Raw genomic sequence first — 16,754 nt, forward strand, 5'->3', positions numbered from 1 at the left:
TTCTCTTAGATCTGACCTTACTGCTAATAACATGATGCCTGAGGCCGATATAGATTCACATTATTGTTGTACTATGGTGAAAAGCTGAGGCCACATTAGCCAAATGGTCAAAATCCTCAGGCAAATATTGTCAATAGTGTAGCGATTGTGTGCATCACAGATCCCTCTCAAACCTAGCATGTTTCTGTTAGTTTACAGGGCAAATCCATGGGTCCAGATTAGGGTTGGGCATCGTTTTAATGATTCCGATTTCGATTCAGTTTATCAATTACGATTCTTAACGATTCCTAATTTAGATTCCGATAAGGTAAAAAAAATAACCTTAGATATCAATTGTAGCTGAATATCATGAACTCAAATCAACAGGCTGAAGAACACTTACGCAAGGAGCGTTTGCCTATGGTTTAAAAACACCACAGAAAAACAACTAGCCTAGCTAATATACATTTCAAGCATTATTAAAGATAAGCAAACACTCTGTAATAAAAAAAGAACAAATAAAATGGCAATCATGACAACTAGATATAAACAGTTGAAAACATGAAATAAACAGTTTTAAGGTTTTACAGAAACTGTAATCAAATGTAAAATAACTGCACTTTCTAAATAAAATATACATTAGAAATATAGTTACACAAGTTATTCAGTCAAGAACGAGTCTTTTGTTGTTTGATTAGTGTTATTATAGAGACGGCAGCAGGAATATTAGGCTGCTGTCACTTTAAAGCAGCACTAAAGAGCTTTTTACCTTAAAATAATGTTTCCAAAATAGTTTCAGTGGTTCATCATGTCGTAACGGTGAACGGCACTTCTGCAGTCGCTGGGCGGCCCTCTATCGGCTATAACCGCACTATGGACATTTGCCAGATCGGGTACCGTTTCTGTAGTTCGAATGAGACATGAGAAACTACAAATCTGACTTGCTTTACGGCAAGCGTTACAATAGTCATTATTTAGTTTTTCTTCGTTTCTGATGTCGCAGTACATCATGCAGCATACTCTACCTTGCCTGTGGACATCGTTCATTCCAGTGCCGGTGCTGGATAAACAAGCGTGCGACGGTAGGCTAGATTATTTACGCCAGCGGTAATGGACAACTCCTCTTCCACCCTGTAGGGGGACGGCGGAGGAGAAGTGCTTTAGTGTCGCTCTAAGAGCTGTCCAGTTTAGTACACACACCTGCAGCTCTGAAGACAGCCAGTCGGCTCGCGCTTGAGTGCTTTAAAATCACACGCTCTGGATGTGTGTGTAGCTCGGAATTTTATTTTATTTTACAAGTATCCGATTCCTGACCTCAAGTGTTTTTGGGAAAGTATTTTCCATTCCCAACCCTTGTCCAGCTTGAACACGTGGGGAAATCCAGCAAGAGAAATTCCTGATCGCATCGATTTTACCTGCAAAGATCTGCTGAACGCTGTAAAGCCAGAGGCTATGAAGTTCATATGTAACAATATACAGAACCTCGATATAGTCTGCTGTAAATTCAGTGATAAATTTAGTCACCAAGTCACTTGAAACTGGTGTGTTTGTCTTCTGTGGAACACGAGTCCAGAACTCTCAGGCTTTTGTTTGTTTGTTTGTTGTTGTTGTTACTCAGTCACACACATGTAAAGCAGTATTACACGCGTATCCTTCATCATCACCTCCTCGTCCTCCTCTGGCCCGCATGTTCTGCACTGGAAGCTGATCTCGCTGAGGAAGGGATGGAGAGGGAGTAGTTTCTGACAGATCTCCCTCTCCAGCTTTCCATCAGTTATTGTGAGGACAGTAATTTCCGGTAGACGTAACAATTTACTTGCAGATGCTTCGCTTGCCAATTGCGTTGCCAAGAAACGGGCGATTTCAGGGACCGCATCCCACACAGCTGAGCCTCGCCGAAACCCAGCGTTCATCGGTCGCCGAGCTGAGGTTACTGACTCTGCATTGAAAGCATTTCCTTCAAATACCTGATTAGAGTTTCTCTGGCTGTTGTTCGGCGTTTGTGTGCCGGTGAAGGGTATTAAGTTCTCTTCCTGTGAAGCACAGACGAAGGCTTTTGAATGGTGTGTGTGCCCCTCGCTGGGCCTCCTCTGTTGGCAACAGGAGGCCGATCGTTCCGGAAGGGTGGAAAACGCTTTGGGCTTTTGCTGCATGTGTGTCTATTCTTTCAAAGGGGGAAAGAAAAACAGGAAAGGAGGTCGTAGTGGGAAAGAGCCTTTTGTAGCGAGCGATCTGAGCTAATCTAATAATGCGTTTTGGTCTTCCTACATCATTTATCTTTGGAATACGCAGTTGCAATATGTTTTTTGTCGTCTTAAGTGTAATATTTGGTTTTGTCCTGCTTATGCTGCTGTACCGCCTACATTTAACTACAGTTTTATCTTATCTTAATCTGACCGGGTTTCAATCAAATGAAACAAAACTTTCTTTAAAATAAGGATTATTTGTTGAGCACACCAAGCAAATACTTGAGTATAAGCAACGTTGACTCCATCCAAACCCTTGTTATCGAGAGCTAATCTGACCAGGTTTCGATCAAATTAGACAGCTTTCTTTAACCCTCTGATGCTCTTCACGTGTCGGTCAGAAATCACTGAAATATTTTTTTTTGTTGAACTATTTCAGTTTGGTCATATTTTTTTACAGTACTAAATTTTTATTTACGCTGTATTTATAATTTTTTATTAACTTTTTTCAGCATAGACCCAAAGTCATTTTCCAACTTAAACTTCATAAATCTTGAATACTTTAAGACACAGATTTAAGTTTGATCTCTTTTCAAAGATGACACGTGGCAGATTATTGCTGAAGTGAAAAGTTTTAAAAAGTGAACTTAAAGAAACGGTTACAGAATTTTACGTTTATTGTTATGAAAAAAGTATTTTAAATTTTTATATGAAAAATATATTTTCAAAAACATTTTCCTCTAAAACTGTGAGAAAGTCAAAGCCATAAATCTAAAGTTGTGTTCACATTTTGATCCTGATATCTGCTGAAATGATCTTTCAGTGAGAGTGTGTTCGGCTGCAGTTCCAAACGCTTCCACTAGAGGAACTTCCTCTCATTCATTTCCAATGCGTCATTTTAGACCACGTCCATGTTTTTTGTTTGTGTCCACACAGCAAGTGCCAAAACCTTTACCAGGTTTTGTACCATTCCAGAAAAACAAATGTAAACATTTTCTGTCAAAAATGACCAAAAAGCACCAGAGGGTTAAAATAATAGAGATTATTTGTTGCACACCAAGCGAATACTTGAGTATTGACTCTGTACAAACCCTTGTCATGGAGCCGTCGCCCGCGGGAGCTGCGCAACTCTTGCCAGACCCACTGAATGCATTAATATCTCTGCTTGTTTGTGTCGTTCACCACACAATCCCTGCTTTGTTTCTGTGGCAGAGGAAAGCCTGCCAACGGGGACTATCGCAAGGACCCCCGGGACCGCAGCCGCAGCCCCATCGAGCGCCTCGCCCCCCCCAGCGTGGGTCTCGTGGGTGGGCATCTCTACGCCCACATGCCCAGCCTGGCCATGGACCAGCCCCTCGCTCTGACCAAACACACGGACACGCGCGCCGCCAGCATCTCCCCCATCTCCCCCGCGCTCAGCCCTGTCGAGCGCCAGCAGGTACGACCCAACACACACTCACAACATTAATCTCATCCAAAACAAAAGTTTGTGTTTGCATAGAATTATTCTGTTTATATATAAATACACACAAAAATGCATGTATATACTTGATAAATATTTGCATGTGTATACTGTGTGTGTGTGTGTGTGTGTGTGTGTGTGTGTGTGTGTGTGTGTGTGTATATATGTGTGCCTGTTCTTGTCTCAGGACAACTTTGATGAACTTTTTTGATCCACTTCAAATGTTGACTACTGTATTTATACATCATTTATATTATATATATATATAAATATTTTATATGTAAATAATACATTTTCTTAAATGTATACGTGCATGTGTGTGTATTTATATATACATATACAAAATAATTATACACAGCACACACACACTTATTATGTAAACACAAACTTTTTTTTTTGACTGTGATTAATCGTTGCCCAGCACTTTTTTTGATTCAGTTAACCCTCTGCTACTGTCCGCCTGCTGGTCAAAAACAGACTTTGCTTTTCATGTATTACTTTACAACAAGTGAACAGTAAAATAAGAACAAATACACACATTACAAGCAGAGATGAATACTAAATAACAAAGTTTCTAACAGTAGTAATCAGGTACAGAAATTCATAATTAAGCCTAAATCTAAAATAACACTATTTGTTCGCTGTAGAAATGATAGTTTGTTCTTTGTTAAAACTGTATTTTCTGGTTTTATTAATATTAATGACAGACGACAGCAGGAATAGCTATTATGTGTGAGCCGTCACTGAAGAGCGGGAAACTGACAAACATTAGATTTCTTTCTCAACTGTTCACTTGCTGAGACGGGCATTTAGACATAATACTGTGTTTGTGTGTCTCTCTCTCTCTCTCTCATATAATACACATCATTTCAAAGCAGCTTCACAGGAAGTGCATGTGTCCACATTACAGTTTAGAGTCGGTAATCAGAGGAGACTGTCTAAGGCCCCGATCACAACCACCGAGTCTAATCGCGAGCACTCAGAAAAAAAAAAAATCCACGATGACATCAGGCGAATTATTATTATTTTTCATCTGCAGAAACGCGAGGCGCATAAACAGCGTGCAGAACGCTCACTGCCATAGGAAAACAGTTGAATAAAGTCACCTCTCACTGCATAAAACACGTCAGGTGTGATCGGGCCTGAGTTATGCTTTTCAGAAATATACACAATCACTGTTAGCGAAAAGGTGTTCATTTAAACTGTAATAATGTAATGCAGAAAGAATGAGCTCATTGAAGTGAATACATTAGTTGTTGTTCTGTTTGTTTGCCTGTACACTTGCTCATCTGATGTGTGTGTGTGTGCGCAGAATCGTCCCTCTGTGATCACATGTGCCCCAGCGAACAACCGTAACTGTAACCTCACGCACTGCACCGTGTCCCACAGCGGCCTGACCCCCAGCTACCGCAGACCCTCCAACTGTGAGTACACCACACTCACCCAATGGGGGAACTGCACCTCAGTCCAGTACCAGAAGTAACTGTAACATGCAGGAAGTGACATCATTTAAGTAAATCTCAGTTTGTTTGATTTGCGTTCATATTAAACGCAGTAGTCAAGATCAACCATTCAACTCTCTTACTAAAGTTTTAAATCAGAGTGTAAATGTGTATGATGGGCTATCAAATCTTTTAATTTAATTTAATAAATATATCCATTCAGATTTTTATTTTTCTATAAATTGTATTATTATTTTGTTTTTGTTTGAGAACTTACTAAAAAATGTTAGTCATGCAGTGAAAAATTCTGATTTTGTAATTTGAGAGTAAATTGCATTGTCTGAGCGCCACCTGTGAAGTGTGCACTACTAGTGTTCACTCTGTCCATACAGTTCACTTGAACATCTTCATTAAAAACTGTTGTTGAACCCAGAAGAACTTAAGAAGTTGTACCCAGGGCCTAGACTAACTTGTGTCCCGTCTGCCAGTGACTTCAGAATGTTTGCCAGCCACAAATATGGCTTTACCTGCCGTGAAACTTAGAGACCAGTGCAGATTCACAACTCTCCGTTCAGATTTCACTAACACTACTAGCCTAAGTGATATACGTCTAAAACATGAGTAAACCGGAAGTAACAAAAGAAAGAAAACAAATGCAAATTACAAGCAATAGTACAAATAAATACAATATTACATATATTAGTGCTTTTAACAGTAGAGTGTTTGAGAGCAGCTTTCCGGTGATGACAGGAGATTACAGTAACAGATTTACAGCAGCTCGAGGATAAAGTTACTGTCCAGCTAAAGTTAGGTTTGATTGATTTTAAGTGCCATTTGTTATCCTTGCGTCTTGACTCACACTGAATTAAGCCGAATGCGTGTGTGTATCCCCAGCGAACACCGCCTGTGACCCCGTGATCGAGGAGCACTTCCGGCGCAGTCTGGGCAAGAACTACAAGGAGCCGGAGCCCGAGCCCAACTCCGTGTCCATCACCGGCTCGGTGGACGACCACTTCGCCAAGGCCCTGGGGGAGACGTGGCTCCAGATCAAGGCCAAGACCAGCCCCGACTCCTCCTCCTCCTCCTCCAGCGCTCACATGGTCAACCACAACCAGTCCCCTTCCCTCGTGTCCTGAGGACCAGCGCAGCCAGCGAAACCAGTGAAACCAGAACCTCTTCCACACTAACCCACTCTCAGAGCAACACGCATGCTTTAGCGGTGTACATAAGAACGCTCGTTTAACTTTCATTTGTGCAGTTTTTTCCTTTCAATTCTTTGTTTGTTTGTAAGTTTGCTAGTATACTTATAGCTTGGCTGTTGCATTATGGGATGCCCATACCTTTAAAACAACAACAACAGGTTTTTGAGATCAAAATCAGCCAGGCGCTTATCTAACCATCCAGATACCAAAGAAACCGCTGATGCAAACCTTTACCCAGAAGCCATTCTTCCATCACGCCCATTCTGTCTCTCTCTCACACACACACACACACACTCTCCCGGTTGAATCTGCATGTGTGTATACTTGAAACGAAAGGCCTGGACTGATTTTGCACTATGGATGATGGAGGCGGTGTTCGGTGTTCAGAGCGCTGATGATGTCACAGATGGGAAGTGATGCGTTCGGAAGCGGGAGAAAACACACACACATTCGACTGGACTCGGGCAGAAGTGGGCGTCCCTGTGGTCTCGGACCGGTTTCCCCCAGGCGCTGTGGTTCAGTAGCGTAGAGTTGGAGAATAGACTAGTGCGTATAAGTGCATGTTTTTGACAATAGCTGGTATCTATTATCGTGTAGACATTTCAATCGTAATGCGTTTAGCCTTTTCTCTTCAGATTCGAGTCTATTTTTGTCAGTAACAGTCCTAGATAAACTTACTGCTGGTACAGTTGTACTCCATATTATTATTTTCTATTCAATATTCATCGTGGTAGCTGCCAGATACAGAAGAGAACAGCCTCCGGACAGGCCATCTATACATGCATATATATAAATCTATATAGAAAATCTATATTAACGGTTGGTTTTTGTATGTTATTAATCCGTGGTACAGGATGCTGTCGCTTTGCATGACCGAAAGCAGCGTTAGCAGTTATGGACACGTCAACTAGCGTTGACAATCTGCCGAAAACGTCAAGCTAACTCCGTGTGTGTTCGTCGTTCTTCATCATCTCCTCTTAATCCTGCTTTCCCCAAACACACTACATTCCTCCGATAGGGAACGTCTCGTACTTGCTCCTGTGTGTGGCGAGAGGTGGCAGGAGACGCGTGCGCTCGTCCGTACATTCCTTCGGCCCGCTTGAAACCACACCACCATCACACACCACACACACATTTCACTACCAGTTTACTGTGTATAAGACACTCTCTCACTCTCCGCTTGTCATCCTACACACTTAATGAAAAACAAAAAAAAGTTTTTATATAGGAAACTATAAGACCATCATTACGCTGTGCGTAACGAATGTACAGAGAAAACAAATCGTAGGTATTTTTGAGGAACAATTAATTTGTTAATGATATGTAGCTATTTAATTTTTCCCTTTGTCCTTTATTGTAATCATGCTTTTTCTTTTTCTTTTTTTTTGAGGAAAAAAGTTGATCTTTTTTGTTTGTAGGTTGTTTGTGTCTAAGGTTAAAGTGCAGGAACACACAGTTATTCTATGAAAACACTGCGTTAGTGTAATAGCCACTTGTGTATTATTTCCGAAGGCTACTGAGCAGAGTCTCGAGACATTTGAACAAACGGACCTCGAGTCTGAGCGAGTTCCTCAATCCCGCGCCGTCCGCCGGGATCCGAGCGACCGTATTTTCTATTTCGATGTGCGCTTCCAGGAGAACGACGACGAGAAACCAACGTTTAAAACACTTCACCGCACCTCGAGTGTGCTGCTTAATGATTTGTAAATCTGTATTATACCCTCATTTCATGGCCTTGTTTCTCCTTGGAATAAAACAAACTTTTGGCAGGCCATTGTTTTGTACTTTTAAGTAGCCTCAATGAACAATAAAGTGCTCTTAAACCACAGCCGTGACTTCAGCCTCATGCTTTCTGAAACACACATGCTTTCCAGGACTACAACCTGAGATCTCATCTATCAAACGATCATCTTTCAGAGTCTAATAGACAAATAAAGTGCAACACGCAATAACTGGTGACTGAAGGGATACTATGACAAAGATATCGCTGATAAACGCATTCATTTATGATTGGAAGAATGAAAGATGGGATGTTTATACGAGCAATATCACACTCATAGCCGTGAGAAATGGCTCTATATATTTGATTTTGTGTGAAAAGATTGTTTTATCAAATTAAACGCTAATTTCACACATATTGTCTTTCAATAATTCAAGCACTTTTCATAAATATGGCTGTTTAAGGGTTTAAATTTCAAAGCATCATATTCCAGCTATTTTTAGCTTGAACCCTGAAGTAATTTTAATCATGACTGAAATACTGGAGTTTCTGAACAGTAAAAACTGGTAATTAAACTGAAGACGCTCTGCATTACACGGCTCTATAACTGCAGTGCTACGTCTTCCTGACGCGTCTCGGAGAACGCTGTAATCTCATAATCACGGTGATTCAGGACGTATTACTGACCACCTGACCTCAGACTCAACGCAAGAACACAGCACACACTCAGAGTGGATAGAGTCCATGTTTATTGTGAGAAGAGACCGTTACAGATGTAGAACATCATGTTGAGTGGCTGGATGACACTGACCCACACCTGAGACTTTACATGAGGACCGGTCAGAGCGCCTCGCATCAGCACACATCACATCTTCAACACAACACTAAAATGATGGCACACTGTGAATGTGGGTGAGAATGGTTAAGATGTTTCTGCAGGTGCGTCATGACAGGTGATGTACAGTGAGGCGGCCGTGAGCGCTGATCTGGGATCTGTCCGAGAGCCTTCAGATGCTGTCGTCGTCACTCATGTCCCAGATCTGGAGAACACAAGATCACATCACACTGTTAGATACACGAGAGTCTCTCCTGCTCACTAAAGCTGCATTACATCAGAAATACTGTAAAACGGTGGAATATTATTATAATGTAAATCATCTGTTTTCTATGTGAATATACAGTAAAGTGTAATTTACTCCTGTGATCAAAGCTGCATGTTCATCATCATTACTCCAGTCTTCAGTGTCACATGATCCTTCAGAAATCACTCTAATATGATGATCTGATGATCAAGAAACATTTATCATTATTATCAGTGTTGAAAACTGTTGTGCTGCTTCAGATCTCTGTGGAAATCGTGATAAACTACTATTCAAGTTTGGGATAAGTATATCATTTACTCAGTAAAGATGCATTAAGTTGATCTAAAGTGACAGTAAAGACATATCATTTTACAAAATATATCAGATAAATGCTGTTCTTTAGAACATTCTATTTATCAAAAAATCCTGAAAAAAAAAAAAAGTATCAGTTTCGACAAAAATACAAACTGTTTTCAGCACTGATAATAGTCATAAATGTTTCTTGAGCATCAAATCATCATATTAGAGTGATTTGTGAAGGATCATGTGACACTGAAGACTGGAGTAATGATGCTGAACATTCAGCTTTGATCACAGGAATACATTACACTTTACTGTATATTCACATAGAAAACAGCTGTATTTTTATCAACTGCAGCCTCTGTGAGCCGAGAGATGTTTATTAAAATCATTATGAAGAGAGTGTATAATCAGAAGCTCCTCTGAGGATCATGACACAGTGAAGTGAGAATCTGAAGCTGATGTTTAAAGCACAGAGATCTGCAGCTTTATCGTCTGATGGACATCTGAACACACAGATAAAGCTCTTCTCAAACACACTAATCCTGCACACACACACACATCTGAGGACCAAACCAAACTCACACTGCGCGCAGAACAGAGACAGGATGCAAGACTGAAGACAACCGCTCCAGACGTGCGTGTGTGTGTGTGTGTGTGTTCTGTGCACACCTGGCTGTCAAAAGCTCCGTGTCATTGACATGCTAATAAAAGCTGAACAAAAACAACTTCAGCGGCTTTTACACTTTGAAGTCTGAGCCAAGACACAAAAACAAAACCCTGAGAGGTGAAGAGACGAGCAGAGCTGAAGCGAAACTTTACAACACACACACGCACGCACTCACGCACGCACACCTCAGAGAAACACCTCTTCATTCTTCATATAAGAGATACATCAGGACAGTCAGTCTGTGGTGTTTGAAGAGTCTTCTACAGAAGCCTGCATTTATTTGATCAGAAATACAGTAAAAAACATAATATTGTGAAATATGATCTGATATATAACTCGTTTTATCCCTCGGCTCGCAGGCTTTTGTGTGTCGCACTGGTTTAGGGCTGTAATTACCAGAATCATCTTAATAACAGTGAAGCTCAAGTATCATTCAATTATACAAGCGCTGTAGAGTCATGGGCGTGTGACCGCATGTCTAGCACACACACACACACACACACACACTCTCTCTCTCTCTCTCTCTCTCACACACACACACTGCTTTCTGCCAGTCTTTTCATTCAGAAATAACTTGTGCGAGCAGAACTTCATGTAAACAGCTTCACTTTAACCTGACGAGTTATTGATAAAGCTGTCATTACAATCACAGCAGCCGTTCATGATTCACACACTGACAAACATCATAAAACAATAACCTCAACTTCAGAAGATCAACGACACGATCAAACAAACTGTGAGACACGGCTGCAAAAGAGCCGAATCAATCCACACATCGATATTCACATCATTCAGGACATGTCCGGTGAATCCAGGAGTTTATGATCAATAACCCAACACTGGGTTACATCCTCAGTGAGAACCCAACACTGGGTTATATCCTCAGTGAGAACCCAACACTGGGTTATATCCTCAGTGAGAACCCAACACTGGGTTACATCCTCAGTGAGAACCCAACACTGGGTTATATCCTCAGTGAGAACCCAACACTGGGTTATATCCTCAGTGAGAACCCAACACTGGGTTACATCCTCAGTGAGAACCCAACACTGGGTTATATCCTCAGTGAGAACCCAACACTGGGTTATATCCTCAGTGAGAACCCAACACTGGGTTATATCCTCAGTGAGAACCCAACACTGGGTTATATCCTCAGTGAGAACCCAACACTGGGTTACATCCTCAGTGAGAACCCAACACTGGGTTATATCCTCAGTGAGAACCCAACACTGGGTTATATCCTCAGTGAGAACCCAACACTGGGTTATATCCTCAGTGAGAACCCAACACTGGGTTACATCCTCAGTGAGAACCCAACACTGGGTTATATCCTCAGTGAGAACCCAACACTGGGTTACATCCTCAGTGAGAACCCAACACTGGGTTATATCCTCAGTGAGAACCCAACACTGGGTTATATCCTCAGTGAGAACCCAACACTGGGTTATATCCTCAGTGAGAACCCAACACTGGGTTATATCCTCAGAGAGAACCCAACACTGGGTTATATACTCAGTGAGAACCCAACACTGGGTTATATCCTCAGTGAGCACCCAACACTGGGTTATATCCTCAGTGAGAACCCAACACTGGGTTATATACCCAGTGAGAACCCAACACTGGGTTATATCCTCAGTGAGAACCCAACACTGGGTTATATCCTCAGTGAGAACCCAACACTGGGTTATATCCTCAGTGAGAACCCAACACTGGGTTATATACTCAGTGAGCACCCAACACTGGGTTATATCCTCAGTGAGAACCCAACACTGGGTTATATACCCAGTGAGAACCCAACACTGGGTTATATCCTCAGTGAGAACCCAACACTGGGTTATATCCTCAGTGAGAACCCAACACTGGGTTATATCCTCAGTGAGAACCCAACACTGGGTTATATCCTCAGTGAGCACCCAACACTGGGTTATATCCTCAGAGAGAACCCAACACTGGGTTATATCCTCAGTGAGAACCCAACACTGGGTTATATCCTCAGTGAGCACCCAACACTGGGTTATATACTCAGTGAGAACCCAACACTGGGTTATATCCTCAGTGAGAACCCAACACTGGGTTATATCCTCAGTGAGCACCCAACACTGGGTTATATACTCAGTGAGAACCCAACACTGGGTTATATCCTCAGTGAGAACCCAACACTGGGTTATATCCTCAGTGAGAACCCAACACTGGGTTATATCCTCAGTGAGAACCCAACACTGGGTTATATCCTCAGTGAGAACCCAACACTGGGTTATATCCTCAGTGAGCACCCAACACTGGGTTATATACTCAGTGAGCACCCAACACTGGGTTATATCCTCAGTGAGAACCCAACACTGGGTTATATCCTCAGTGAGAACCCAACACTGGGTTACATCCTCAGTGAGAACCCAACACTGGGTTATATCCTCAGTGAGAACCCAACACTGGGTTATATCCTCAGAGAGAACCCAACACTGGGTTATATCCTCAGTGAGAACCCAACACTGGGTTATATCCTCAGTGAGCACCCAACACTGGGTTATATCCTCAGTGAGAACCCAACACTGGGTTATATCCTCAGTGAGAACCCAACACTGGGTTATATCCTCAGTGAGAACCCAACACTGGGTTATATCATCAGTGAGAACCCAACACTGGGTTATATCCTCAGTGAGAACCCAACACTGGGTTATATCATCAGTGAGAACCCAACACTGGGTTATATCCTCAGTGAGCACCCAACACTGGGTTATATCATCAGTGAGAACCCAACACTGGGTTATATCCTCAGTGAGCACCCAACACTGGGTTATATCATCAGTGAGAACCCAACACTGGGTTATATCATCAGTGAGCACCCAACACTGGGTTATATCATCAGTGAGCACCCAACACTGGGTTATATCATCAGTGAGAACCCAACACTGGGTTATATCCTCAGTGAGCACCCAACACTGGGTTATATCATCAGTGAGCACCCAACACTGGGTTATATCCTCAGTGAGCACCCAACACTGGGTTATATCATCAGTGAGAACCCAACACTGGGTTATATCCTCAGTGAGCACCCAACACTGGGTTATATCCTCAGTGAGAACCCAACACTGGGTTATATCCTCAGTGAGCACCCAACACTGGGTTATATCATCAGTGAGAACCCAACACTGGGTTATATCATCAGTGAGCACCCAACACTGGGTTATATCATCAGTGAGAACCCAACACTGGGTTATATCCTCAGTGAGAACCCAACACTGGGTTATATCCTCTAAAGCCTGTCTGGCCAATCATCACGGCGTCTAGAGCTCTTCGGTTATTTTTGACTGAAAAGTTTTTTTTTTTTTTTTTTTTTTTTTTTTTTTTTTTTCTTCATCGGAATGGTATGAAACTTGGTAAAGGTTTTGGCAAAAGTAAGCATGGACATGAACAGGTTAAACCAGTGGGGCCCAATAGGTCGATTCGCGATCTACCAGTCGATCGCAAAGACAATGCTGGTAGATCGCACATCATTTTAAAATATGCTTTTGTTCAATTTGAATAAAAATAAATATAGCATTGTCCTTCCTTCTTTTAGTTTCTGCATAACTTGCACTTGATGAATGAATTTTTACCAGGCTGCTTTCCAGCTCAAGAGCTTCGGAGAACAGAGCGCGAAATTGTGAAGCTAACAGTATTCGGAATCGGTAGCGTACACAAATGCCATTCATTCATTCATAAATTCCAACCATTTGAAAATAAACTGTTTGAAAATGATCAAAACACCGGTCCACCATGACTGATGACAATGTGGAGGCCTGTTTGAGACTAGCTATCAGCAGCTTCTGCCCGGATTATATAAAACTGTCTGATTCCAGTCAGTGCAAGTCATCAGAATAAGGCAAAATGTTGTAGGTATTTTGAGTTTAGTGTTAAAATTGAATATCAACAATGAACATTTATTATTATTTTTCTCCTAGATTACATGCAGTACTACTACTGTAGTAGCAACAAGCATTTGAAGTGTTTTTTTTATTTTTTTTTATTAAACTGTGTTTTTTAGTTGGTAGATCTCATTGTGTTGATCATTTTAAAAGTAGATCATTAAGCAAAAAAGTGTGGGCACCCCTGGGTTAAACGGTCCTGTAAGAATCGTCACTTGTGCTCCTACGGTCTAAAATGACGCATTGGAAATGAATGAGAGGAAGTTTCTCTAGTGGAAGCGTTTGGAACTGCAGCCGAACATCATCTCACTGAAAGATCATTTTAGCAGATATCAGGATCAAAATTTGATCACAACTTGTTTAGATTTATGGCTTCGATTTTCTTGCAGTTTTAGAGGAAAACATGTTTTTGAAAATATATTTTTCATATAAAAATTGAAAATAGTATTTATGCAAATTATTCATAACAATAAACGTTTAATAATTAAATTTTTTTCAGAACTTTTTTTAAGTTCACTTTTTACAACTTTATTCACTTCAGCAATAATCTGCCAAGTGTCGTCTTTGAAAAGAAATTAAACTTCAGTCTGTCGCTCTAAAGCATTCAAGATTTACCACAGTTTAGTTTGGAAATGTAATTTTCAGGTCTATACTCAAAAAGTGAATAAATGGATTATAAATACAGTGTAAATATAATGTATTACCATAAAATCCCCTAAAACTACAAAATATTAAATAAAACAACATTATCAAACGAAAATATAGTACATTAATTTCATTGAAATAAACAAATTAATTCCGGTCATTTTTGACCGACACGTGAAGAAGAGCACCAGAGGGTTAATTATTACAACCAGTGAAATATTTAAAATGATATTGTTATCAAGAAAGATGAGTCCTGGAGATAGAAGAGCTGAAATGTTTCTGGATGCCGAAGGGCAAAGAAAGCTTGTGCTTGAGATCAGTGTGTGAGGAGCAGGTTTAGTGTGTGAGGGACATGTCTGGTCAGGTTTGAAACACACAGGTGTTTGAATGAGGAGAAACAGCTGCAGCTTCACAACACGACAAGCCTTCATTCTGGGATACAGACACAGAAAGTTTCAGACCTGTAGATCGAAACAGGGATTTAAAGTTTAAAGTCCCCTGTGGTGAAGATCCAGCTTTTAATGTTGTTTATGTGTCTATGTGGTGTGTTTAATGTGCTTTAAGACAAACCATGTGTAAATTCATAAGTCGACAGCATTGCTGAGTATTTCCTCCTTAAAACTGCAGTGAACCAAAGACAGTCTCAAAAACACGCTTTGAAATCGCTGGTGTTTCTGACGTCACAAACTACCTTGTAACCAATCAGATCAACGTGTGATCGTCAACCAGTGGATCTCTGAGCTGAGTGAGTGAGTGGAGGCGGGGCTCATTTGCATATTCATAGAACCGCATATACTAAATGAGGCAAGGGTGTCGAGTTACATTCACGATATTTTAAGACATGAAGACATTTTTTTCAAGGAATAAACACTTAAAAAATTAAAGGTTTAAAGGATAAAATTATTGAGTACTGGGGGACTTTAAAACTCATCTTTGATCAATAAAATGACATATTTAACTGAACACCCTTTCTTTATTTAGTATTCGCAGAACTATGAATATGCAAATTAGCACCTGCCTTTTCAGTGTACCAAATTGTGTTTATGTGAGTCACATGTGAGTGAAACTGCCCTCTCATTGGTCACATATAAGCCTTCATTCCCATTGTTGCAAAAGAAACATTCCAAACGAATCTGACTGATGTTAAAATGCCTCAAACACACAACCATCACATGATGAACCATACTTGTTTAGAGAGGACTAGTTCACATAAAAATGAATACAGACTATTTTATGTTTTGTCTTTTTTTATGTCTTTTTGAAGCTTCAGTCCTCATTGATTCATTGCAACTGAATGCAAAAGAGAGACCGGCACATCGTTCGAACGTAATGTGATAATGTGTACTCAAATACACTTAAAAGGCCATTCATTTTTGGGGAAATTGCATTAAAGCTGAAATGTTAGAGTTGCCAAGATTGAAGAGGAACAAGTCCAGGAACAACTGTGTCGGCACATCCATCAGTTTGGTTTGGGTTGGTTTTGGTTGGGTTGGTTTGGTTTGGATTGGTTTGGTTGGACTGGTTTGGTTGTTTGGGCTGGTTTGGTTTGGGTTGGTTGGTTGGTTGGGTTGGGTTGGTTTGGGTTGGATTGGTTTGGTTTGGTTGGACTGGTTTGGTTGTTTGGGCTGGTTTGGTTTGAGTTGGGCTGGTTTGGGTTGGTTTGGTTTGATTTGGTTTGGCTGGATTGGTTTGGGTTGAGCTGGTTTGGTTTTGGTTTGGTTGGTTTTGATTTGTTTGAGGAGGGTTGGGTTGGTTGGACTGGTTTGGTTTCGTTGTTTGGGCTGGTTTGGGTTGGGCTGATTTAGTTTGGGTTGGTTGGGATGGTTTGGTTTGGCTGGTTTGGGTTGGGCTGGTTTGGTTTGGGTTGGTTGGGATAGTTTGGTTTGGCTGGTTTGGTTTGGGTTGGGTTGAGTTGGGCTGGTTTGGTTTTGGTTTGATTGGTTTTGTTTTGTTTGGAGAGGGTTGGGTTGGTTGGACTGGTTTGGTTTGGTTGTTTGGGCTGGTTTGGCTTGGCTAGTTTGGGTTGGGCTGGTTTGGTTTGGGCTGAGTTGGTTGGGCTGGTTTGGTTTGGTTGGACTGGTTTGGTTTGGTTGTTTGGGCTGGTTTGGCTTGGCTAGTTTGGGTTGGGCTGGTTTGGTTTGGGCTGAGTTGGTTGGGCTGG

The 16,754-nt window shown here is 41.2% G+C and overlaps 2 protein-coding genes across 4 annotated transcripts in view; one reads left to right on the forward strand and one right to left on the reverse strand.

Moving 5' to 3' along the window:
• vgll4b (vestigial-like family member 4b) overlaps positions 1–8,098 on the forward strand; it is an 84,641-nt gene extending 76,543 nt beyond the window's left edge. For both annotated transcript variants that reach the window (XM_081357557.1, XM_081357556.1), the window contains 3 exons: positions 3,378–3,603; positions 4,940–5,051; positions 5,964–8,098. In XM_081357557.1, coding sequence (XP_081213683.1) covers positions 3,378–3,603; positions 4,940–5,051; positions 5,964–6,205 — 580 coding nt within the window. In that variant the 3' untranslated portion in view covers positions 6,206–8,098. The remainder of the gene's footprint in view (positions 1–3,377; positions 3,604–4,939; positions 5,052–5,963) is intronic.
• Positions 8,099–8,718: 620 nt separating this feature from the next.
• Positions 8,719–16,754, reverse strand: part of atg7 (ATG7 autophagy related 7 homolog) — a 104,684-nt gene continuing 96,648 nt past the window's right edge. Inside the window, exon 20 of one of the 2 annotated variants that reach the window (XM_081357555.1) lies at positions 8,719–9,031. In XM_081357555.1, coding sequence (XP_081213681.1) covers positions 8,999–9,031 — 33 coding nt within the window. In that variant the 3' untranslated portion in view covers positions 8,719–8,998. Of the gene's footprint in view, positions 9,032–10,240; positions 10,314–16,754 lie in introns of those variants that run through there. The other variant, XM_081357554.1, reaches the window with a different exon arrangement.

The sequence above is a fragment of the Scardinius erythrophthalmus genome (assembly GCF_964197995.2).
Source record: "Scardinius erythrophthalmus genome assembly, chromosome: 25".
In the NCBI taxonomy this organism is placed as follows: Eukaryota; Metazoa; Chordata; class Actinopteri; order Cypriniformes; family Leuciscidae; genus Scardinius; species Scardinius erythrophthalmus.